The sequence below is a fragment of the Drosophila gunungcola genome (genome assembly GCF_025200985.1).
Source record: "Drosophila gunungcola strain Sukarami chromosome 2R unlocalized genomic scaffold, Dgunungcola_SK_2 000012F, whole genome shotgun sequence".
NCBI classification, from domain to species: domain Eukaryota; kingdom Metazoa; phylum Arthropoda; class Insecta; order Diptera; family Drosophilidae; genus Drosophila; species Drosophila gunungcola.
Genome location: NW_026453170.1, coordinates 1,137,372 through 1,160,170, shown reverse-complemented (window position 1 = coordinate 1,160,170; position 22,799 = coordinate 1,137,372). Strand labels below are relative to the sequence as shown.

At 45.3% G+C, this 22,799-nt stretch overlaps 6 protein-coding genes across 6 annotated transcripts in view; 2 read left to right on the top strand and 4 right to left on the bottom strand.

The window, feature by feature from the left end:
* The first annotated feature begins 5,345 nt into the window (after window positions 1-5,345).
* On the top strand, window positions 5,346-7,333 carry LOC128255894 (serine protease inhibitor 42Dd). The gene is made up of 4 exons (XM_052985708.1): window positions 5,346-5,505; window positions 5,573-6,456; window positions 6,899-7,043; window positions 7,104-7,333. Exons 1-4 carry the CDS (start codon window positions 5,487-5,489, stop codon window positions 7,226-7,228), a joined length of 1,173 nt encoding a protein of 390 aa, XP_052841668.1. The 5' UTR covers window positions 5,346-5,486; the 3' UTR covers window positions 7,229-7,333.
* On the bottom strand, window positions 7,104-8,110 carry LOC128255895 (uncharacterized). Its single transcript, XM_052985709.1, has 2 exons — window positions 7,448-8,110; window positions 7,104-7,389 (listed from the first exon to the last, which is right to left on the bottom strand). Exons 1-2 carry the CDS (start codon window positions 7,755-7,757, stop codon window positions 7,319-7,321), a joined length of 381 nt encoding a protein of 126 aa, XP_052841669.1. The 5' UTR covers window positions 7,758-8,110; the 3' UTR covers window positions 7,104-7,318.
* Window positions 8,111-8,946: 836 nt separating this feature from the next.
* Window positions 8,947-22,799, top strand: part of LOC128255886 (protein prickle) — a 72,348-nt gene continuing 58,495 nt past the window's right edge. Inside the window, exon 1 of the mRNA XM_052985698.1 lies at window positions 8,947-9,792. Within this exon, the coding sequence (XP_052841658.1) occupies window positions 9,755-9,792 (38 nt within the window). The 5' untranslated portion in view covers window positions 8,947-9,754. The remainder of the gene's footprint in view (window positions 9,793-22,799) is intronic.
* Window positions 9,944-12,402, bottom strand: LOC128255893 (serine protease inhibitor 42Dd). The gene is made up of 4 exons (XM_052985706.1): window positions 12,247-12,402; window positions 10,881-11,767; window positions 10,239-10,383; window positions 9,944-10,175 (listed from the first exon to the last, which is right to left on the bottom strand). Exons 1-4 carry the CDS (start codon window positions 12,272-12,274, stop codon window positions 10,054-10,056), a joined length of 1,182 nt encoding a protein of 393 aa, XP_052841666.1. The 5' UTR covers window positions 12,275-12,402; the 3' UTR covers window positions 9,944-10,053.
* Window positions 12,469-14,411, bottom strand: LOC128255892 (antichymotrypsin-2). The gene is given in 4 exon segments (XM_052985705.1): window positions 12,469-12,722; window positions 12,781-12,931; window positions 13,372-13,704; window positions 13,706-14,411. Coding segments are annotated over 4 exon segments (1,230 nt in total). The 5' UTR covers window positions 14,339-14,411; the 3' UTR covers window positions 12,469-12,609.
* Window positions 15,824-17,577, bottom strand: LOC128255891 (alaserpin). The gene is made up of 3 exons (XM_052985704.1): window positions 17,420-17,577; window positions 16,130-17,332; window positions 15,824-16,069 (listed from the first exon to the last, which is right to left on the bottom strand). Exons 1-3 carry the CDS (start codon window positions 17,433-17,435, stop codon window positions 15,897-15,899), a joined length of 1,392 nt encoding a protein of 463 aa, XP_052841664.1. The 5' UTR covers window positions 17,436-17,577; the 3' UTR covers window positions 15,824-15,896.

The window sequence follows — 22,799 nt, the reverse complement described above, 5'->3', positions numbered from 1 at the left end:
TTGCAGCTTAATTTGTCGCGGCTGAAACGGCTCGAATGGGCAAATCCAGTTCTCAGTTGCATGCACCAAGTGGGCAGCTCGAGATTGACGTGTCATCCATGTTGCAGCTGTGGTTGTTGCTGTTGTTGTTATTGTTGTTGCCGTTGCTGTTGTTGCGTTTGTCCCTGTCAGCGTTGTTGTTGTTGGGTCTGTCGTCTGGTCAAGTGGACGATGCCGTCGCCGCCAGGGAGCCGGACTTCGGAGTCGGTCTCGAAAAGTGCACTGAAAAAAAACAATATTAAACCGTAGTCCTGCAAAAAGAGTATAAGGTTTATTGCCTGGCAATGAGCTTAATGGCACTATTAAAAAATTTAATTACAAGTTTATCAAACCCCTGAAAATCGACATAATAAGACCCGATTTTTTCGCATATTAAGTCCCACAGATCTCGACGGACATACCATTTTGAATAAAACCAAATTTCTTGAGCTTATTGGCGAATATGGGTTTAAGTATTTTTCTAATCATAATTATAATCATAATCATAGTCATAATCATAATTACTTTGATTTAATAAAATGATTGCTTTACAAACAAGGTTCACTGAATATTAATTGCGAGTTGGAAAACTGTGTGCATTTGTAAATTCATATACAATTGTTTTGTCAAAAATGTTTTAAACCTTTTCATAAAGAGATGACATTTTCGAAGAAAATATGGATTGCTTGAAGCATAAAATGAGTTGACAAATTCTAAACGGCTTTGATTTCCATATCGAAGTTTCGAATGATTTCTTAATTTTGGAAATTTTCAATTTAAGTGTGCGTTCGAAGAGTGGCAAGACTCTATTTGCGTATGCGCCAAGCTTGATTTGCTGCTCACTTGATGCTGCCGCTGCAATTGAATGAAAGTTTTTCCGATCTGCGGCAGACTAAATCGAGCTGACCAACGCCTCTTGGTTTTCACTAAAGTGCCTCGGTGGAGCTGTTGATTAGATTGGGCTGCGGCATTTAGCTAATTACCTCACTTGTAGAAAAGTTGTCCCCACTTTGTAGGAGCTGGTGGTGCGGGTGAGGCGGTTGAGTGGTGTTCAAACCGCTTCGAAGATGACGGCTGGTCGGAAGAGCCATCTTCGTTATGTGGATAACTTTCGTTAGACGGTTTCGCAAATTACTTATAAGAATTTATGGCCATTAAAAGTATTTATTTTAAATTGCCAAAGCATTGCTCGTAAGACTTTTATCAAGGGGTTTTCCATGCCGACTGGTCTCCCAGTGAAACTTTTATTACTTATTAATTGATGACTGTGATAAGCTATATAAAATTGAGTATTTTACAATGTTGAATAATATTTTCGCTTTCACAAACATAACAAAATCTGCGAAATAGAAGAAAGTTATTCATCTTGTATGGTATTTAATACTCTAATAAGATTTAAAAATGGACTAGCAGATGATTCTAGATTCTCGTTAATATAGATACAATTTCCTCAAAAGAGATATATTAATTAAATATCTAAATATAAATGCAAGCTGTTTTAATTCCATAACTCAAAATTGTTCTATACTCGAAACTGGAACGGGAAATTTTTTGTTTTTCTGCACCGACAAAATGTTTTTAGGGCCTTACCAAATGTTCCAAAGCAAACGAAAGGTTTTTTAAACTAAATGGGACAGTAATTTTTATAAAAATTATGAATAATTAATTCTGGTTTCTTTTTTATTATTCCCTATAGTATTAAGGGAATCAATAAGTTTTAGGACCGCCGTCTAAATGATGAGTGTTAGGAACATCAAACTCATCGGGCTCTTGGCTAGACAAGAGCTCTCACTCATTTGACTCCCGCACAATCTGCGATCAGAGCCTTATAACAAGCCCCTGCAAAAGACCCACTGGAAGCCCCGTCAATTGTTCAGCTTCATCAGGCGGACACGCACAGGCCAAACGAATCCCCCTGGGGAACACAGCTTCGATACTATGCAAATGTCGAGTATTCTGTTTTAGTTATGTGCAAATTTATTGTTTGTAAAAAGCAGCAGCAGCGGGGGAACAAAAGGCTGGCGAGAGCGATTGATGCCATTGTTTTTGTTCTGCTTTTGTATTTACTTATTTTTTGGTGGTGTTTGGGGAGTTTTTTGCGAGCTGGGCGCTGTGGGTTTCTGCTCTATCATCAACTGGTTTTGGGTTACCCGCACGCACACAGCCAGCAGGAAAGCCAAGATGCAGCAGCGATCACATAATTCGTGTTGCTGCCTCATCATTCTTGTGCTTTTCCAAGCCGCGTCCGAAGATCGGGCTCCGAGAAGCGGGGCAGCCGCTCCGCCGGAGGAAGACGTTTTTGCCAAGTTTATTTTTATCAACAGCGGCAGCCGCAGCATTTTGCTGCTGTTGCATGATGGATCCACCGAAAGAAATTGCTAATTCTCTATTTACATTTATAGTGCATCGTTTTGGCGGTAAATCTTCGGATCAAGCTACTTTAATTGCGGAATATTCAACCAAAACCCGTAACTGTTATTACTAACCGCTATTAGCTATCATATTTCAAACGGCGTGCACAATTACAACAATATTATGGCGAATACTTTTTGTATATTTAAAATGTATTAGCAAGCTTTGTTGATACATACATTTTTTTTTATTTTCTTTATTTATTTGTAAGATTTATTCTTATTATCTATTAAATACCAGATTTTTATGATTCTTTTTAAAATTTGTAAATAAAATGTCAGATTTTTTTTCTTATTCCAGTTACTATTTTTCCACATATATTCAGTTAAGTAATTATCATTTGGCATCGATTCGAAGGTTATGTTAGAAACTTAATTTCTTTGTGGTAAGGAGTACCTTCAGTATCCTTCAACCCGTACAGAAGCTATCGTTGCGACTAATGCATCATGTGTTGTGCAACATACTAACATAATTCGGTGATCTGAACTCTGTGTGGAAAAAATCGCAATGGTTTACAATTAAAATGAAATAAGTTGAAAATAACATAACGCTTAAGTACTTTTATTTTTACTTACCCGTGCTCTCTATAACGTACAGTTATTCAGCACTAAACATAACAGTTTATTAATTTTTAGCGACTTTAAATAAGTGGAAACCAAACTGAATTGGACATGTGAACCTGAAAACTTATGTGTCACAAGTGTGGGCCTTTTTTTGTTCAGTGTCCTGGCAGATTCCCTTCTCCGACCCCCGACAGATGTGTGTATCTGGAGAGACAAGAGCCGCTGCCGAAGAGCTTTTGTGGCCGGGCATCTCACGATCTTTAACATGTTTTGTCTCGATCAGTGAAATCATTCAATCAGAACGGTCAGCATCAGCAGCGCTTCTCCGGTCGTTGCCAGGAGACAGGACACACTCACACTCACACTCACACTCAGACTCAGACTCACACTCAGACTAAGACTAAGACTAAGACTCACCACATTCTGCGGACTGGTGGTTGTAAATTATATAAGGTTAAGCTGGATCTGGTTTTGTGCTTTTAAGGAAGCCCCAATCCCCCAGCCGCCGATTGAAAGTGTTTGGAGCGTTTCGTTTTTGTGCTTTGTAATGCTGCCATCAGCTCCTCGATCTTCGATTCTGCGCCTTATATCTATATCGTAATTATGCAAGATCGTTGGGGCTAAAGGAGCCCATCAGTCAAAGCAACGGCATCAACAACAACCCACGGAAGCTGCCAATTTATGACACCCGGAGAAAGAGCCTTACAAAAGGAGGCTTCCTTGTGCCTCTGCTGCTTCCTTTTTTTTTGGGGGGGGGGGGGGGGGGGCGGAGTCCGCCAGTCCGGGTCCATAAAGCATGTTTTTAAAATTCCATTAAAATTTATTAGCATTTCACACAAACTGTGCATAAATAATCCCGGCGAATTTCGGGACTTTTGATAAATCAGCGGGAGAGTGCTGCTCGGACCCAAGTCCTACGCTTCAGGTCTTTGATGATGAAAAATTGGCCATCTTCTTTGGTTCTTTTGGGCACTCACCTGAGCCTGCTGAGATTTCATTTCGATTTTCGGTTTTCATGGATTTCGTAAACTTGTGTGTGCGTGCTGCCGTTAATTGGAACAAGGAGGTGGGGTGGTAACTCCAAGCCCGATAAACAATTTATGCGCAATGCTGTTTGTTTTGCCCTGCTGCTTTTTGTTTATGGGACGCATTATCTAAACAAATACGAAAATAACTCATTAAATGCAAAGGCCATAAAACCTGAACATTTCGGTTCGTGTCCGTAGACGGAAATTAGAGTTAATGTTAATGCAATCCCGATCTCAGGGCCCCATCCCCAACTCCCCCTTGCTTTCTGCCTTCCTGCCTTTCTGCCTTTCTGGCTTTGGCGTTGGGTCCAAGCATGCATGTAAATAATTTGACAGCAGAGTAAATCCCAAGGCGGCCACTCGAGGCGCGAGGTGGGCAACAAGTGCAGAAGGCGAGGGCAACGAAAACTCAAGTGCACCGCCGGAGATTCGGAGAAGAGAGCCGGAGAAAACAAAAGACAAAGAGACAGAGAGCTGGAGTAACAGAGAGATCGAGAATGGTGCAGCGATTCCAGGGAGAGGAAAAGATTACCTGCTGAGACTGTTCCCAGTATTACCAGGTGCTCGGGTTAAGAACCCAATCCACCTCAAAGTTCCTTTCTTTCTTTCTTTCTTTTTTATACCCTGCAATAACGAGTGTATCATTGTCAGGATGAGGTTTGTTTTATTTTACAACATTTATTATATGTATAATATAAATTACGTTTTTTTACAATGTTAGGTTGGTGATTTTTTTTTATGCTGTTTTTATACTCTTCATGGCTCCTAAAAATAAAACCTCTTGTTTAAGTCAGAGAGACTATGGAGTGTTTAGTAATTAAAATATACATTTTCTTTTTTGTAACCTTTATTTGCTTGTTCTGTTTATTTTTATAGATTAGATTTAGATTAGTAGTAGATTTCTTTATTTATAAAAAAACCCAAAGTACAAGGCTTTACAACTATACCATTAAATCACATACATTTGTTTGTTACATTTATTATTGAATTAATAAATTAGTATTGGGTTGATTATTTAACCGTCAGCCGAATTAATTTCTATATTACAACTTTAGCAGATATGGCTTTTTACACTGTTTTTGCCATATTCGAATATAGCTATTATTAAAACTCAGAGTTCGAAACTAAACCTATTGAAGTAATTAAATTGGTATGGCAAATTTAAACGTACTCAGCTACCTTTCTCTTTTAAATCTCTGTTCTTACATTAAAACACTCCAACCATTTGCGAAGGGTATTCCAAACCCCGATCGGTCAGCTTAGCCTTTCCGTTTTTACGGCTTTTCTTTGGCGCTGCTTGTAATGCAAAGCGCATCAGGCTCCATCGCGGTTGCAGTCGCAGTCGCGGCTTCAGTCGACGTCGTTCTTAGCGTGGCTTTGTCTGGATTCCTGGTCGACGGGCGGCTATAAATGACAGGTGGCAGGGCCATTTCACTTTTAGTCTCGAGGTGTCGACGCAGGCGCAATGATCCACTGGCTAAGCAGTGAGCTCTCCATCCCAAAGATCGCTGAAAACCCCTCCTGAAATCTAATCTCTTTGGATTCTCCTAGCTATTCTTCTCGGGGTGCTGATCTCCGCACCGGGTGGCCATGGAAACACGATCAAGGAGCGGAATCTGTTCGCCACCGAGCTCTTCCAAACCCTGGCCACGGACCGTCAGGATGAGAACGTGATCATATCGCCGGTGTCCATCCAGCTGGCCCTGGGTCTGGCCTACTACGGAGCTGAGGGCAGAACGGCCGCGGAACTGCAGAAAACGCTGCACGCCTCCGCCAAGGAGAGCAAGGATGGCCTGGCCGAGAGCTACCACAACCTGCTCCACTCCTACATCAAGTCCAAGACCGTGCTGGAGATCGCCAACAAGGTGTACACCCGGGAGAACCTTAAGGTTTCGGACCACTTCCGCAAGGTGGCCCAAAGGTACTTCGACTCCGAGGTGGAGCCTCTGGACTTCAGCCGCGAAACGGAGGCCGTGGAGCGGATCAACCGGTGGGTCAAGCAGCAGACGCAGGACAAGATCGAGCGGGTGGTGGACAGCCTGGAGCCGGACACCAACGTGGCCCTGATCAACGCCATCTACTTCAAGGCCCGCTGGGCACGACCCTTCAACGACGAGGACACCCGGGACCGGGAGTTCTGGCTGAGCGAGCGCCAATCCGTCCAGGTGCCCACGATGTTCGCCGACAACTGGTACTACTACGCCGACTATCCGGAGCTGGACGCCAAGGCCATCGAGCTGTTCTTCGAGAACATCAACCTGACCATGTGGTTCATCCTGCCCAACCAGCGCTCCGGCCTGCAGGTCTTGGAGCAGAAGCTCAAGGGCGTCGACTTCAAGCTGCTCGAGGAGCGCTGGCAGTGGCAGAGTGTCTCCGTCTACCTGCCCAAGTTCAAGTTCGAGTTCGACACGGACCTCCGACCCACGCTGCACAAGGTGAGGAAAGGGTCACTATAATGGTATTCCAGGGGAGATACAATCTGGGGTCATAAACTGAGGTCTTTGTGGGACTGTCAGGAATTAAAATATTTAGATTTTGAACCCATCAAGGGAAGACCTTTCCAGAATGTCTCTTGACTACTTTGATTAGACCTTTCTAAAATCTTAGGCCCTTTTTCTTTTTTCCATGTTAGGCTGAGAGTAGGTTTTAAATTACATTTATCTTTATTGTAGTTTATTTAAAAAAGGCGCTATGGTTTGATCATAACAGACATTTTTATATATTTTTGAGAAATATTTCTTTAAAGAAGTTAAATAATTTAAAAATGTACAGGAATTCTCAATGAAAATTGTTGTTCAGTATTGCTTTAATACTTTAGTAATATCAGCCATGAAATGTGTTTGCTAGTAGATTTTTCCTTTAAATCCCTTTTTTTAGATGGGTATCAGTGCCATGTTCTCGGATGCAGCCGACTTCAGCAACATTTTCCAGGACTCGCCCATTGGCACTCGGATCACCAAGGTGCAGCACAAGACCTTCATCGACGTGAACGAGATCGGCTGCGAGGCGGCTGGCGTCAGTTGTAAGTCAAAGGGTGATCTGAAATTGCAAGATGTAACCACCACCTTTTTGCCCCCCTTAGATGCTGCTGGGGTGCCCATGTCTCTGCCCCTGGACCCGAAGACTTTTGTGGCCGATCATCCGTTTGTGTTCATCATCCGCGATAAGCACGCCGTCTATTTCACCGGACATATTGTCAAGTTTTAATAAGCACACCATTACACATTCACTCAGATTAATCACTTTAAGCTGTAATCATTGCATACACCAATAAATGCGGAGAGCCTCCGAAACAATTTAGAATTCCATAAACTGGCATTTGTATCCCCGCACTGGATGGCACTTGCCCTCGTTCTTCACCAGGAACACTGAAAGAAACTCGGCCTGGTGTGGGCTATCTTATCACGTCGTAAGTGGGATACTCACTGTGTCTACGGTGCTGCAGACGCGCACAGTTGAAAACCAGCATGGAGCAGTACTCCATTTCCAGGTGGCAGCCGTTGAGGAAGGCGCAGATCAAGCGGCCCCTGAATTCATCTGGACACGAGACACAATGGGACATTAAGTCCTGAGAATGAGCTTTGGCTTGGGGAAACTGAAGAGCAACTAGTGCCACAACTAAGATCGAAAGAAAATGGATCTTCATTTCCACATCGACCGATTCGGAAAGCCTTAGAAGTGGGAATGATTGTTCAGAATGGACCCGCTCCTGCGCTGACAGGCGAATCGAATTCATTGTTTAAGGTAAAAATCCAATTACGGGTGTATTCGGGCATCAGATATGCAAGTCACAAGAAACCTGTTGACTACACGGCGATAGGCTCATAATATAAACTGTAGCTTGGTGGTCCGACGGTCGCGTAAGCCAAAAATAAACATTGAGGTAAGAAGCATTTAAGACTCCGAATACCGCCGAAGACAATTGCAATATTTAACTCGAAAATGACAAACATGAACGTGCGACCCCAAAATTAAGCAGAAAGAGTCGGAGAAAATAACCGAATATAATTAACGACAACTTGATGCACTGTCGCACCTTTAAAGAGGTTTTTAGGGGCTTACCTTTCGAATTGGTTGAACCAAAAACAATTAAAGCGATAAGGCCTGCGAACCCGCTACTTCAAAAAGATTGCAGGTGGCTTGCTTAAAAAGTCGTTATTTTATTTTAACTATCTTAAAAATCGCGGTTTTTCTCTAAAGCATATCTCTATGTAAAAAATTATTAAATACAACTAGTGAGTGTGTACACCTAATTTAAGCCTTTAACTAATATATATAGCCCCACATTCTTTTAGAACATCTAGGACTTAAGGGGTATGAAGTACTAATAATCCGTTTTCAGTTTAATTTCAAGACAATTAAGGTTTAACTTAACTTGTGAATCCACTTAATTTGATTGAAAAAGACAACCAAACAGGATATTATGCTATGCATTTAAACCATAAAAGCAATTTAATGAATAGTTAACAAATAAAGATTGCATTTAGAGGCATTATAAGATCGCATGATTAGTCCCGGATGCTAGGATCTGGGATTAGCTAAATGAACTGTCAGTTTGCGGGAAAACAAGTTTCCACAGCCCTCGAGTTGGCAGGGGCAGTACTTGTGGCTTTTGTTTTAAAAGTGCCTGCAACATAGCCATGCACCATGCACCATGCACCATGCACCTGCTGCAATTCTTCCCCCTTTCGGGAGAGGCTCTTTTAAATTCCGCTCAGAAGGCGAAGAAACAAAGAAAACTTGTCGGGGGCAACCGAGCGGTTCTAACAAAGGGACGAACCGACATTACAATTGCAGAAAGATATGGGCCCGGATCTGTACCCGTTATTTTAAGATTACCGGTATTCGAGCGGAGAGCGAGAGATAGAGAGCGCTACGTGAGAGAGCGGCCTGCAGGGGAGTTCGGCACTTTTTGGAGTTCGTCTTTGGGGCCGATCGGCGATGGCTGTCAGTCTGCTGCGCGCCTCGCACGACCACTCAACTCTCGGCAGAGCGCATGCGCGAACGCATTGATCGGATCGTAACGTACCGAAACCAAAACCGAAACGCAAGGGAACGGAACGCAACGGAGCAGCGACGGCCCCCGCGTTTTTGCGCTTTTGCGTCTTTGCGTCTTTGGGCTTATCAAGTGCCGGGGATCGGTGAACGTGAACGGGGAGTCCAGAAATCGGGCAGCTGTCGCGTGCAGTAGCCGAAAGAAGGAGTTTGCAGAAAGTAATGAAATGCCTGCAGTGTCTGTGTTTTCTGATCGGCCTGAAAATGTGCATCAATTATTTTAAATGGCCAGCCACCCCATCCCCCACCCCTGCGGAATGTCCCCAACCACATGCATAAATACAATTAGGCCGCAAGATCGGGCCTGACCATAGCCAAAGTTAATTCGGTGCGCGAACCAGTTTCCGCTGGAGCCGCAAAAATCGACAGGCACTCCGCAAATGTTTTTGCACGAGCGCGCCAAGAAATAATAAATACGCCTAAGCTCAAATTGTTGTCAGTTGGTTCGGCTTTTGTTGATTTATGTGCGCGATTAAAGGAAACAACCTCAACGCAGCCAGCCGAGAAACCGCAAAATAAGATAATAAATATAAATAATGCCAAAAGGCAGCACCCCCTACCCCAGTGTCACCAGTGAAATACCTATGAATGCAAATCAAGCGAAAAACAAAGGCAAGAGACCTCAGCTGATAAAACGCCAGCGATAAGAACCTCGGATATATTCTCAGCCTCTCAAGCATGGATAACCCAAATCAAATGCCCGTGGAGCTAGAAAGGTGAGTGCCATGCCCGAATTAAATTAAAACTAAATTTGTACACATTTTTAGAAGACTTAAGAAGCTAACAGGACGTTCAATGGTTTCATAGAACTTGTTTTTTCTGTGGGTGACAATCTTAAGCATCTCAGATGAATCTTTTGTTCAAAACTTGACCATAAATTAACTTTATTTGCGTTTTGCATTTTTGCTTTTATTTGGCTTTTGCGGATTTTGCTAGTATTTTGCTGTTATAAACAATCAACATTTCACCGTTTGTCTTTAGACATAAGCGTAGTTAGCAATATGGCCGATAAAGACGATCGAGTCCTTGTACTTGATGGCAAACACAAACGGATGGTCTGCCTCGAACTTCTTGGATCGCGAGAAAAGGCCCTTCAGCACTTGTAATGAAAAGAAATAAATGCATTTAATATAAAACTCAAATCATTTGGGTAACTACTTACGGCCAGTTTCCAGGGGTTGCTCGAGACCCGCTTCGGTGACCTCCACGTTGGCCTTGTGCTCCACTGCGTTGATAAAATGGCTAACAAACATGCGGTACATGTTGCTAAAGTCGCCGTCCCTCGAGAACATGGTGTGGACGCCCAACTAGTTGAGAACAATTTAAATAGGTTCAGTTACAAGATTGTAAATATCGCATAAATAAAGAAGTAAATTTGATAATGTGTGAATTGCTAAATATAATTAACAATAATAATTTTAATATAACTAATTGGCCCAAGTTTTTTTTGTTCTCAATAATTAAAGCAACGTCAAAACATTTGTAGTTATGCCAAGAGGTAACAGTCTTAAAAAAAATAATTTAACTTTCATACTTTTAAAAATTTATTTGTCGCAGTGCTTCTAATAATATGCTTTACCGTCTTCTCAAAATCAAGCTTATGAAAGCTGAACAAGTGCTAAGTAAAATTGATTAGCAGTATGAATACTGACCACGGCAATACCAAACAAAACCAATAATTTATTGAGAACTGTACAAAACACTGGCCAAAACAACGAAATCGAATCTCAATCGAGTTTGTATTTGAAACAAGCAAGTAGTCAAACTTCGCAGAGTCACGATACCAGAACCGAATCGTACTCACCTTTTTGAAGGGGCCCTCCAAGCCCGTGGCGAAGGTGACGCTGAACTTGGGCAGCAGCACCTCCACTTTGTGGGGGCTCATGGCGCCGATCTCGGCCAGCAGATTCTTGCCGGAGAGCGACTGCTGCAGGGAGCGCAGGCCGTCCTTGCGATTGGGCAGCAACAGCAGCATGGAGAAGTCGGGGTTCTGGTAGGGCAGCTCCACGACCTTGGCGTCCAGGGAGCTGACCTCGGCGTAGTTGAAGTTCTGCAGGGTCCACATGGTGTCCACCTTCACGGACTGCCCGCTGCCGGTGCGGAAGGACCGCTTCTCGGTCTTGTCCAGCCGGAAGGCCTTCTGCCAGGCGGCGGAGTAGGCGACCCCGTTCACGATCACGCCCTCGGTGCGGTCGTTGAGCAGCTCGGGGCGGAGGATGTCCGTGATCTTGCCGTTGGTCTTGGTGGCCACCACCCGGTTGATCCCCTCCGCCGTGCGCTTGTTGTACGGCGGGTGGAAGTCCAGCTTGTCGATGGTCGAGTCGAACTGGCGCTGGGCCACGTCGCGGAACGATCCCTTGAACTCCAGATTCTCGTTGATGTAGATGTTGTTGGCCAGGCGAAAGTTGTTGTCGCGGGTCAGGGACTGCTGGTGGCTGCCGCTGCGCTGGCTCACCGCATCCACGTCCCCGGGCCCGAGGCGCAACCCCTGCTGAAGCTCCGAGGCCGTCTGACCCTTGGCCCCCACGAAGGCCAGCGCCATTGAGCTCTGGATCGTCGCCGGCGAGATGACCAGGTTCTCGTTCAGGTGATCGGCGCCCACGGCGTTGTAGAGATCGGCGGCCAGCAAATTGCGATCGGCAGCGGCATCGTAGCCCACGGTCTTGGCCTGCGACACTGACGCTAGGAGGACTAAAAGAATCGACGCGAAACATGGCATTAGTGGCAATTTGTTTGCAAGCTCCGCCCCGCCAATCGAGTGCGCACTGAGAGAAACAAGCTATGACTCGACTCGACAACATTCTGTATCGCAATGATAACGGTATGACTCATATGCATATATCAGATCAGATTTCGGTACAATTCAAATATTAACTGAGTTGAAATATATATGTATAGGTCATGAGCTTAAATCAGATTTGGTTAACACGATTGGCTCAACATTTAGTTACGTGATTTTATTAAACTAAGCAAGCATTAAAGAAAAATTGTTTTGAGGAAAAAAACTACAAAAACCCTTGTTATCAATCACAGATTAGAAGGCTCTTAAACATACTGCGTTTTGCACTTAGTACACTTGCATGTTAATTCTTTTAAATCATGTTATTTTCTGAAAAAACTTCAATAGCTTTCTCGCTGTGCATAAACCAGATCGTTTAATTGGGGCTTACGTAATAGGCAGCTGATGATGACAGCCATGGTCGTCACATAAATTGTTGATGGGCGTCTCCTGCTCCGCTTGATTCGCACTTGAGACTTCTCCGAGCTCGTCGGAATGTGAACTAAAATCACGGCGATCGCCGACCGACTTTAGAGGCTGTTTGCAGTCGGTTTTATACGCTAAATTCGGGCAATACAACGCCGTACCTCTCGGGCCCCGAAAACAGATCGTGTGTGTTTACAAATCATTCTTCACCTTTGGCTTGCCACGGGTGATTCTGTTTATTTTTCAGTGATTCGAGCGTAGATGATAAGGCGATAACCCCGGTAAGAGCTAGCATTGGAATCGAATACTAAGTAAGCATTGGAGAGACTCAGATGTCCACGATGTGGCCGGCCAGCAGCAGGGTCTTCTCATTGCCGATGGCGTAGAAGAATGGGTGATTGATGACCAGGGGCAGGGCTCGTCGGAACAGATCGCCGAAGGCTGGAAGAACAGCGGGTTACAGGGCTTCTTAGCCACACAGTGAATCATGATCACTTACAAAAAGAATCGCCGGCGTCGCCGCCCTCCTCCTGCAGCTCCAGGAGACTGCTCTGCACCACTGCTCCCAAAGGGGGAGCCGAACTGGCCAGTATGGAGCTGAAGACCTCGCTCAGCTGGATCTCTGATGTGAACAGCTTCGCCAGCCCCAGCTGCAAGATACGTTTTTGTTAAGTAATAACTGACAGTGTCCGAAACCAACTATTTCTGGTGGAGCTAGTCATGCTCCTCACTAGTCCTTTTAAATATTAGAATGGCATTTAATATTTTTTCAGGAGGAAAACTTGTTTCATTGTTAAGAGCTTATTTCTGAACTAATATTAAAATTCATTTATTTTCTGTTCGACTAAATTACTATCCATAATTTAAAAGGCTCAGAACTGATTGAGTAATGATATTGATGATATTTATATTTTGTTTAATATTATTATTAATCTTGTCCTTTAGGGGAATCGTTTAAAGACAGAAATAATTTTAGACCTATTGTGTCTTTAAGCTTCCAGTACACAAATGGATGCATTCATTCAAGTAGGTTCTTACTATGACTCTTACGAAATGACTATGATAGAAAGCTATGTGGCTATTAGCTCACCTCTTTAAGCACTCCGTCCAGAGCAGAGTGGACCAGAACTTTGAATTTGGGCAGGGTAAGGGCCACCTTGCGCTCCTGGAGCTGTCCCCTCAGCTGCTGCAGGTCGGACTGCGCCAACTTCCGCTCCAAGTGGGCCAGCCCATCCGCCCTGTTTGGGTACGCAATGAGCAGTCTCAGATCCGCGGTGGCGAAGGGCACCTCTATTAGTTGGGCATCCAGAGCTGGAGCCTCGGCGTACCTGTAGCGGTGCTGGCCGAACATGGCCTCCACCAGCCTGGGGCGACTGCCTCCGGCGAAGAAATTGATGCTCTGCGTCTCAGCCGGGTCGAAGGCACTGGGCCCAGGGAGCGCGGAAGGTGAGTGCCGAGACGTGTAAGAAGGGCGTGTTGTGCTCGGCCAGGGACTCCAGTTGGGAGGCACTCACTAGCTCCCCCAGGCTGAAGTTGCTGCGGCTCAGAAAAGAGTAGTTAATGTCCTGGGCCGCGTGCGAGGCACTTTCCCAGGCCAGGCGGTGGCAGCCAACGCCCATTTGGGAGGCCAAGGCCTCAAACTCATCGCGGAAGCTGAAGGTGAAGCGCTGCTGGGCGTAGAAGTCGCTGATCAGTCTCAGACGACAGCCAACTGCGGCGGACTGTTTGAGGTCCGACAGGAGGGCCTGGATGTCCCGAACCGCTTCCTTGGGACCACTGGCGTGCGTCAGCTCCAGAGCCTGCCGCAGATCCCTTCCGGAATCCGCAGAGCTCCCCGCATACAGCAGACTAAGGGCCGCCTGTATCAGCAAGGGGGAAACCACCACGTTTGCGTCCGGCTGGCTCAATCCCAGCTTAGTGGTTAGACGCAGGCCAAAGCGATGGCTTGAGGCAGTGGCTGCCGATCTGGCCGAGAGCTCAGCGCCGACTGGAAATGGTGGGACTATAGCCAATGCCAGTGCCACTAACAGGGCGAAAAGTAGCTCTCCGTGCATCATGTTTTTGGGGAATGCCTAGCTTCGACTAATGTTAATAATCCAGTGGCTTACACACAACTGAGCTACGCGCTCATTCATGGAAATTCAAATTAAATTGAGACATTGAGGTCATTGATTGGAGAGCTCCGTTGCCAAAGCTCGCCGTTGAAGGTCTTTGGTGATACGGTAAGGTCTGAGGGACGGAGAGTTCCCAAGATCTCAGAGAGATTTGGTGTGACGTAGAGCGGGAGATTCTATCCGGACAACTGGATATATCTCGCTCTGAAAATTCTCAAGTTCAGATGCTCACTGGAGTGTGCCGATTCGACACTGCAACTCAAACACAGTTTAAAATCGAAACGGAAACCTACAAACATTTTTTTTTTATAATAAAGCCATTCTAGGGTAGTTAAGCCATAACTTGATAAGTCAATTTTACAAACAAAATTTTTGAATGAATCATTTTTCAAATTTGTAAAAATTTAAAGTCCAATAGAAAGAAAAGTCTTTTATTTGTGCAAAACTATCGACAATGGTTTAAAATAATATATCCTAATGATATGAATAACTTATGATTCTTGTGGATGGTTCATTGATCAAGAATAATAAGCCTTCTTTTCGCAGTTGTAATATTTTAATCCAAAGGGCATACTGAAGCAGAGTTCTGGTGATCAATCAGTCAAAAACTACAATTAATGCTATGTAATTTCAAAGAATTAATATTTTAATGGGAACGTACTTTAATAAATCTAGCGATGCAAATTTTGTATAACTCAGCCAAAGCCCAAGCTGACCTAAATAATTATACCCTTGCAAAGGGTATTATAATTTCAGTCAGAACGACTATAGCGTATAGCTCCCAAAGGAACAATCGGAAAAAAAAAAAAAAAAATTATAACTTTGCTTTTTTTAATTTTTTTTTAGCTCTTCGACAATAGTAATGGTAAATCATAATTTTAATGTCTTCAAAAATATTTTTGCAATAGCTGCAAGGGTATATGAACTTCGGCTTGCCAAAGTTTGCGTCCTTTCTTGTTATTAAATCATTGTAAATAACCCTATATTCGTACCAATTTATCTGAGTGTACGCAACCTTGACTGAGCGCTATTAATTATGCCCAGCTTTCAGCGGGTATTTCAATAACTCATCTCGTACTCTGAGTGCCCCGCCTCGTTCCTCCCCCGCCCCGATTTTCCCAGCATTCTCTCCCCAGCGTTCTCGAGTCAGATCTAGTGCGCATGAGGAAGTTCGCTCTTTTTGAATAATGATTGAGGAATTCCCCTTTGAATTTGGGCTGTGGACGCGGGGACGGCGGCAGGCTGGCGGTGGCTCCCAAACGGGTTTTCCAACTTCCAGAAGCGGGCTAAAACCAATCGGTGGGAATCCAGAATAGCCGTAGCCACTAGCCTCGACAAAGCACTTGGAATGGCACAAGTCTCAATCGGAATGGGCGATGGAGGTCGCATTACTCTTATCAGCGCGGCACGAGGTTATCGAAGCTCAGCTTTCCATAAATACATGTTATACTTTATTGTGGTTTTTTTTACAAATGCATCGACGAAAGGCTCTGTCCATCAATTACTTGTTGTACACATCGCTTTTTGGTTCGTTTCTGGCGTTCATCGGCGTGGGATCCTCCACGTGACCCACGAAGAGCACTGTGTTCTGCGCGCGGATGGCAAAGACGAAGGGCCGGTCGGCGGTGAACTCCTTGGACTTGATGGGCAGCGACAGGGGCACGAACTTGGCATCTGGAAAAGAGGATTGTTAGTGGAGGGTGTTCGGGGATCGAAAAGTAGCTGGCGTCTTACAGGAAGCCGCCGAGGCCTCGGTGCCCGCCTCGCCCACGTCGATGTAGGCCTTCTGCAGGATCTTCTCCACGCGCACCGGCTGGTCGAGCAGCTTGGTCACCTGCGAGCTGGGCGCGAACATCTGGAGCAGGCCCAGATCCTTGAGCGGCTCGGTCATGTCCCGCTCGAACTCGATCCGGAACTTGGGCAGACGCACTGCGACCGACTGGCGGCGCAGCCGGTGGGCCACCCGGTTGAGGTCGAACTCCGGCCGTGACAGCTGCTGCTCGAGGCTGGGCAGTCCGTTGCGCTGGTTGGGCAGCAGGATCAGCATGCTGGTGGCGCTGTCCTTGTAGGCCAGCTCCAGGGCGGTGGCCTCCAGCTCGGGCAGGTCGGCCAGGCCGTACACGTCGTCGTTGTACATCATGGCCACCTGGGAGGTCCGGCCGCCGGTGTGGTGGAACTCGGCGGGCTGCGTGTCCATGATGGAGAACTCGTGCTCCCAGCGGCCCTTGAAGTAAACAGCGTTCACCAGCAGGGCCTGCATCTGGCCGCTGATGTCGTCGGACTTGACCAAGTCGCGGATCTTGTTGCGCGTACTGTCCGCCACCCAGTCGTTGATCTTGGCGGCCGTCTCCTTGCCGCGGTCCATGTCCACGGGCTCGGTGCCGGCATCGAAGTAGAACTTGGCGAACTCGTCGTAGCTGTGGTTGATGCCCCCCAGCCGCTGGTTATAGAAGACCCTGGTGGCCAGGGTGAGGTCGGCCGCGCCCAGCGGCTCCTTGAACTTGATCACTCGCTCGAAGTCCAGGGCCACGGCGCTCGGGCTCTCGCCGAACACGCCGACCTGCTGCAGCTCGCGGAATGTCTTGCCCTCCGATGCCCCGTAGATCATGCCCAGCAGGGCGTGCAGGGAGAAGGGCGAGAAGACGACGTTGCGCAGCTGCAGCGGCCGCACGATCTTGTGGAAGAGCTTGCCGCTAAAGCGGTCCATGTAGCTGAAGGTGGGCGGCGGCCGAGTGGGCGGCGGGGTGGTCGGCTCGCGTCTCCGGAGGTCCACCTCCTCCACGTCCTCCAGGGCCTGTTGGTTGTTCTGGGGTCTCCTGCCGGTGGCCAGGGAACGGGTGCCCAGTTCTGCTCGTGGACCATAGCTTCTTGGCTGCCAGGCATCGTTGTTCTGTTGCGCGAAGGTCTGGGCAACCATTAATAGAAGAAGCAGGATCGCTGGAAGAAACGTTTTTGAGAACAATGCCTAATGCGAGTGGGGGGGGAGGAGAAGGGGGAGGGGACAGGGGGCTCTCCACAACTCACTGGCTTTGCTCGCCATTTCTCTTATCTGCTATTATTGCTGGCTGAAAACCGATTTAAATGAATATATTCCTCCGATCCGCCGATCAGCTCGTTTTCAGCTGCGCTACAAAACTGATCGTTGCGAAACCAATCATCGGCGTCGGAGCAGAGCGCCAGGCCAGGCCAAACGGCTTTTGGGATGAGAGAGAACCGGTCCAGAACTCGACTCGTTAATGGAATCGCAATGCATGGGGCACTCAGCTCAGTTCTCCCTTGTCGCTGGCGGGGAAGCCTCTCTTTCCAGACGGGGAAAAGCCCAATTCAGATTGCAATTACACAAAGAAAAACACAAAACATGGCATGGTGCATAGTATATGGCTGGGAGGGTGCGCTCAGGCGCTGCTTTTCCTCCAATCGCCGTTCTAGCTGCTGTGACTCACCGTTCGGTGATCCGGCGAAAGGAACCTGTTTGGTTTTCCGTTTATTTTTAGATGCTCTATCTCGGACTCGAAGTCGACTCATAACTCCTGCATTTCCTGCTGACATTTAAATGCTGCCGCCCATTAGATAACTTTTCCACTCTAAATAAACGACCCATTAATATAAGCGCGAGAACTAATTAAGTATTCCACGGCGTCGGCTTGGAATCCCCCGATGACACTACACAGCTTCGGTTTCTCTGCATTCCTAATTACGTAAGCCCCCTCACCAGCACACCAAATGCATTTCATATCAGCACTTTTCCCCTTACTCCAGCAATTCTTGCCCAATCTGGTTCACGGTGACCCAATTGCAGTCGGCCGAATGTGTAAACATAATTTACTCCAATTAGAGTGCGATGCCACGCCCCCTCCTCCGCCCGGTCCGCCCCGCGGAAATTGGGGCACAGGCGGAGTGCATCGCTGATATGAATACGAGCATGGGTACGAGTAAGAATGCAATCGATAAGTGGAGTGGAGTGGAGTGGAGTGGAGTGGAGTGGAACCTCCGGGCGAGGAGTGATGGGGAGCAGGCGAGTTAATTGCGCTGCACCAGGTGGGTTCGGTTCATTCCACCTCCACCTCCACCTCCATTTCCATTTCCATTCAACTCTCGTGTGTGTTTGCCCTGGCTGATATGACGTCTGGTGTTTTGCCCGACCAAACAAAGGCTGGTCTCAGACTTATCGCAGGGGCTCCGAAGGTGTCTCCACTCTGATTCGATCTAGCAGTACGAGTGGCGGAGGTTTCTGTTCCGTTCAGAGCGGCCAGCTGCATTCAGGGGCATTTCCCCGGATCGCTTGTAGAACTTCCACTTCCAACTGTCAACGCAAGGGCTTTAATTAGTCAAACAACAACATTTACATAGAAGAGAGTAAAGCTGATTTTGAAAAAATGTTGCGGAAGTAAGGCATTATGAAATGTTTAATCCAATTCCATTAGGAATTGAACAAAATCTTAATTTATACTTAAATCAAATCAATGAGGTCTGATTGGTTTTGAAATGAGAGAACTCATTTGTTTCCTAAATGTATTCCAGAAGTATAATAGTGCTGTAAATGTAAATTTTAAAGCAATTTGAATTAAAAGTTATGTGATTATTTATTGCTTGGCCTATCCCACTTTGCGTGACTCATCTTATTTAAATGCATAATCCGTTGTTAAAAGTCAGCATTTTAAATTCGTATGAGAATTTATTGTGGTACCCTAATAATTTTATAAAAAAATTAAAAAAGCTTTTTCCATTTCCATTTTAATTTTGAAAAACAAGGGACATCATTTTAATTTAAGATAACACGGGATATAAATTGTTGTATAGTGTGTATTGTGGCCTCCTAATAATTTTATAAAGAAAATTTAAAAATTTATTTCCATTTCCTTTTTTAATTTTTAAAAAACAAGGGACACAAATTAAATTCAAGATAACAAAGGATATAACATGTTGTATAGTTAATTGTTCTTCTTTTTTTGGCACAGCTCTGGAAGTGTTGGTTCTAAAAAGAGTTTGATCTGACTTTCGATCTGATCCCCTAGAAATCACACTTGTCGCTCGCATTTTCGCAACTATTCTACCCAATTTGCTTCAATTACTTGGCCAATTACCCAGGCACCCCGAACCTCCATCCCCCGCAGCTGGCGACAGAAACCGCAGGGAAATATGGCAAGTTGTCGCTGCAGTGTTGCCTCAATTAGCGGCAACATGTTGCTGTTGCGGCGACCACAAGAGCAACTCGCAGCTGGCTTCGAGTTGCCATTCGTTGATTTGCGTGTTGACGGAGTTGTTGGCGTTGTTGGTGTTGGCCATTGGCTGGGGGCGGGATGGGACGGAACTCGATAGGATGAAATGGAGCGGAGGTGGCAAATGAGGAGCGATTGCTGTCCGTTGGCGGCACTTACAACGAAACCGCATTAAATTGCACGTTAGGCGCACGATTTGCCCGATTTGCATATAATTATGGCGAATAAATCATAAAGTCGCGGCTTGGCCATCACAATATTTGCACATGCAATTTGCATCTGGAGTTGCTGCGCGTGTGTTGCCTTGCATCTGTGTATCTGGCAGCATATTGCTAACAAGCTGAGCTAAAAGCTCAGATTCAGATTCCCCGCATCCGGAGCAGCATCAATTAAAGCGACATAAAGAAACTTATAATTTTCATACGGCCTAATCATAGTCGGCATTCTCTTCGTGCCATTGCCCTCCTATCCTTTTTCTGCGCAGCTCGTGCATTTAGCAGCGTTTATAGAAATTGCCAGCCCACCCACTCCCCCTTTCTTTCTTGTAGCTCCGCTTGCACTGAAAGAATCTTTAGACTCTTGGGTAAAGATAGATTTTCAAGAACATTAGGTAAAGACATTATTGCTTCAGATCTATTTTTTCTTAATTAAAAGAAACATAAATATATGTTGAAGTAAAAATAAAAGTTTTAAAGCCCCTACAGCCAGCCTTAGCTATGTTCGGTAATTAACATTGGACAAAATTAAACAAATATCGTTTTAAAGTGGATTTACAAAGATTTAAGAAATGTAGAATTAGGGATTTTTTATTCTAAGGCGCGAGCTTTTTAATGGAGAAAAATTTGTTTTATTTAAGCTTTCGAATTTTTAGAATTGAATTTAAGATTTCGGGCGATAAAACGTCTGTTTGTAATAATTGAAGCTTTGCAAAATGGCTTTAAATTGCAACAAAAGATTCGATATTTTCTCTGCACTCTTGAAGAATGGACAGCATCCGTGTCTGAAGTTTTGGGGGCGGGGTAATCGCTGTTTAAATTTGTACTTCGTGATGCAATCATTCTGAATGTCGGAGAGACCACTCCACTCGCCATTCGTATGTTAGGCGCCATAATGGGTTAACACACACACACACACCCTTACACACACAGACAGTGGCCAACACATACAGACGCCCACACTTTTGCAGGGAGTTGAGGTCAGCAAACAGCAGGCAGCAGTTGATTTTGGCCATTGTTCGATCGCCTTCTTTGGGTTGGGCCTGCACTCTGCGTGTTCTTTATTGATCTAAATTTGCAGCTCGCAAATTTGTGGCTCCTTTTCGGCGGATTTTCCGGCCGCTTATCGCCGGCATTCCGCTGGCACTGGAACTGGCATTGGCATTTGCATTGGCCAGTTGCTACAGTCTGCCTATTGCCCGCCAATTTCTGTAATTTCCTTATATATTTAAGCCCGGCTAATGAGCCGAAATCTTTTGCCATGCAATCTTGGCTGGCGGGCCTGGGTTCGCCATTAAAATTGTAATCAGTTAAGGCTTAATTGGGGTCGCGCCACGCCCCTTGGTGGGCCTGCAATGGGAATACAATGGGAATCAGAAACACAGATCAGGCGGAAGAACCGCTAAGCTAACTGCTAGCGGTTGCTAATGCCAGTCAGCCACTGCTAACCACTACAGCATTTTGTTTTATTCGATGTTTTTACTACTTGACTTGCCAATACATCAAAAGAAGCGGGGAAAAATCGCAGAAGTGGGCAGAAGAAAACGAGCGGAACCCTTTCATTAGAGGAAAAACTAAAGCGAACTAAAGCGAACACTGCCAACGAGAAAATAATGATGAATTGCGGTATTATCGCACGGTAATACGCCGTGAAGGAGGGCCCCAACCTCATAGGAAACGGGAAACTGGAGCACTTGCGCACGAACAGGGCCAGGCCAAGAAAGTCAGAAAGTCAGGGAGTCGGGAATCGGACCGAACTTGGGCCAGACCCAAGACAAATATGTAATTGGCCGGGCCGCCAGACACGAAGGTGCACTAGTATCACGTACTCCTCGCAGAGTCAAGCTCAAAATGCATCGACATGATGATTTATTTGCATTGCAAAGGCCAAGAACAACACACAGTGAAAAACTAGGCTATCGGGGCCCAGAGAAGAGCCTCTGCAGTTGGGTTGATAAGTCAATCGATAGCACTATCGATACTATCGATGGTCGAACGATTTAGCAAACATCGATGGCTTGGGCTCACCATCGATACTATCGCTCAAGACAAATAATTTTTTGTTATAGTATATTTAAAGAATAGTTGGCCTGCAGACCATTGCAAAGCAATAAAGGAAAAATTCTTTCTTAATGTTGATGTAAATATGAATTCGTTATATTTTTGCTTTGTTAATCAGCATCAAAAACAATAAATTAAGAATTTGTAATCGTGTTCTTGACAATTCTTTTTATTTCTGAGGCCTAAAAATGTTCGACTCTATCGATTATTGCGACCACCATTGATAGCCAAAATTATCGATAATGCAAACTTTTGAACTAAGCTGAGAAAAATTAAGCTAGTTTAAATGTTTTTACTATTAAATTATTTAAAAAGGATTCTAAAGTAAGCATGCCTAGTTTTCACTTTTTTGTAGAAGGAATTTGAGTTGAATTTAACTCATGTTAACCTAAAACCCAATACCTTAAGACAATATCGAAAACTAGAAAATCAATACCAAAACATAAGCATTCAAATTTTCTGTGAGATTAAACCTCATTCTTTTTTCACAGTGCTGGTGGAGAGAGGAAAATCCAACACGTAGCTATGGCCAATTTCCCGAACAACTTAATTGAATTGGGCTGTAGGGTGGGGTGGTGCCGTCCAACGCTTCGTATACGCAACTTCAGCTCGTCCTCCGCCGCTTGGCAGTCTCATTTGCATTTCGCATTCTGCACGCACAGCCAGCCAGCCAGTCCCATAGATCGACCTTAGATGAATAAATAACTCCTACTTAATTCCCTTTGTGTGTTTGTACATTCAGCACCGCCACACCCAGGCCGCCTTCAACTCTAGCATTTTGCCAGAGACCCCAGATATTCATTCCCGTTTCGCAATTAAAGTTGGACTCGCGGGGTCCGCCGAATGCAACGCCCAAAAGCCTCTCTGGCGGATCCACCCAAGACAATTGCATTTGACATTTAGGCAGCT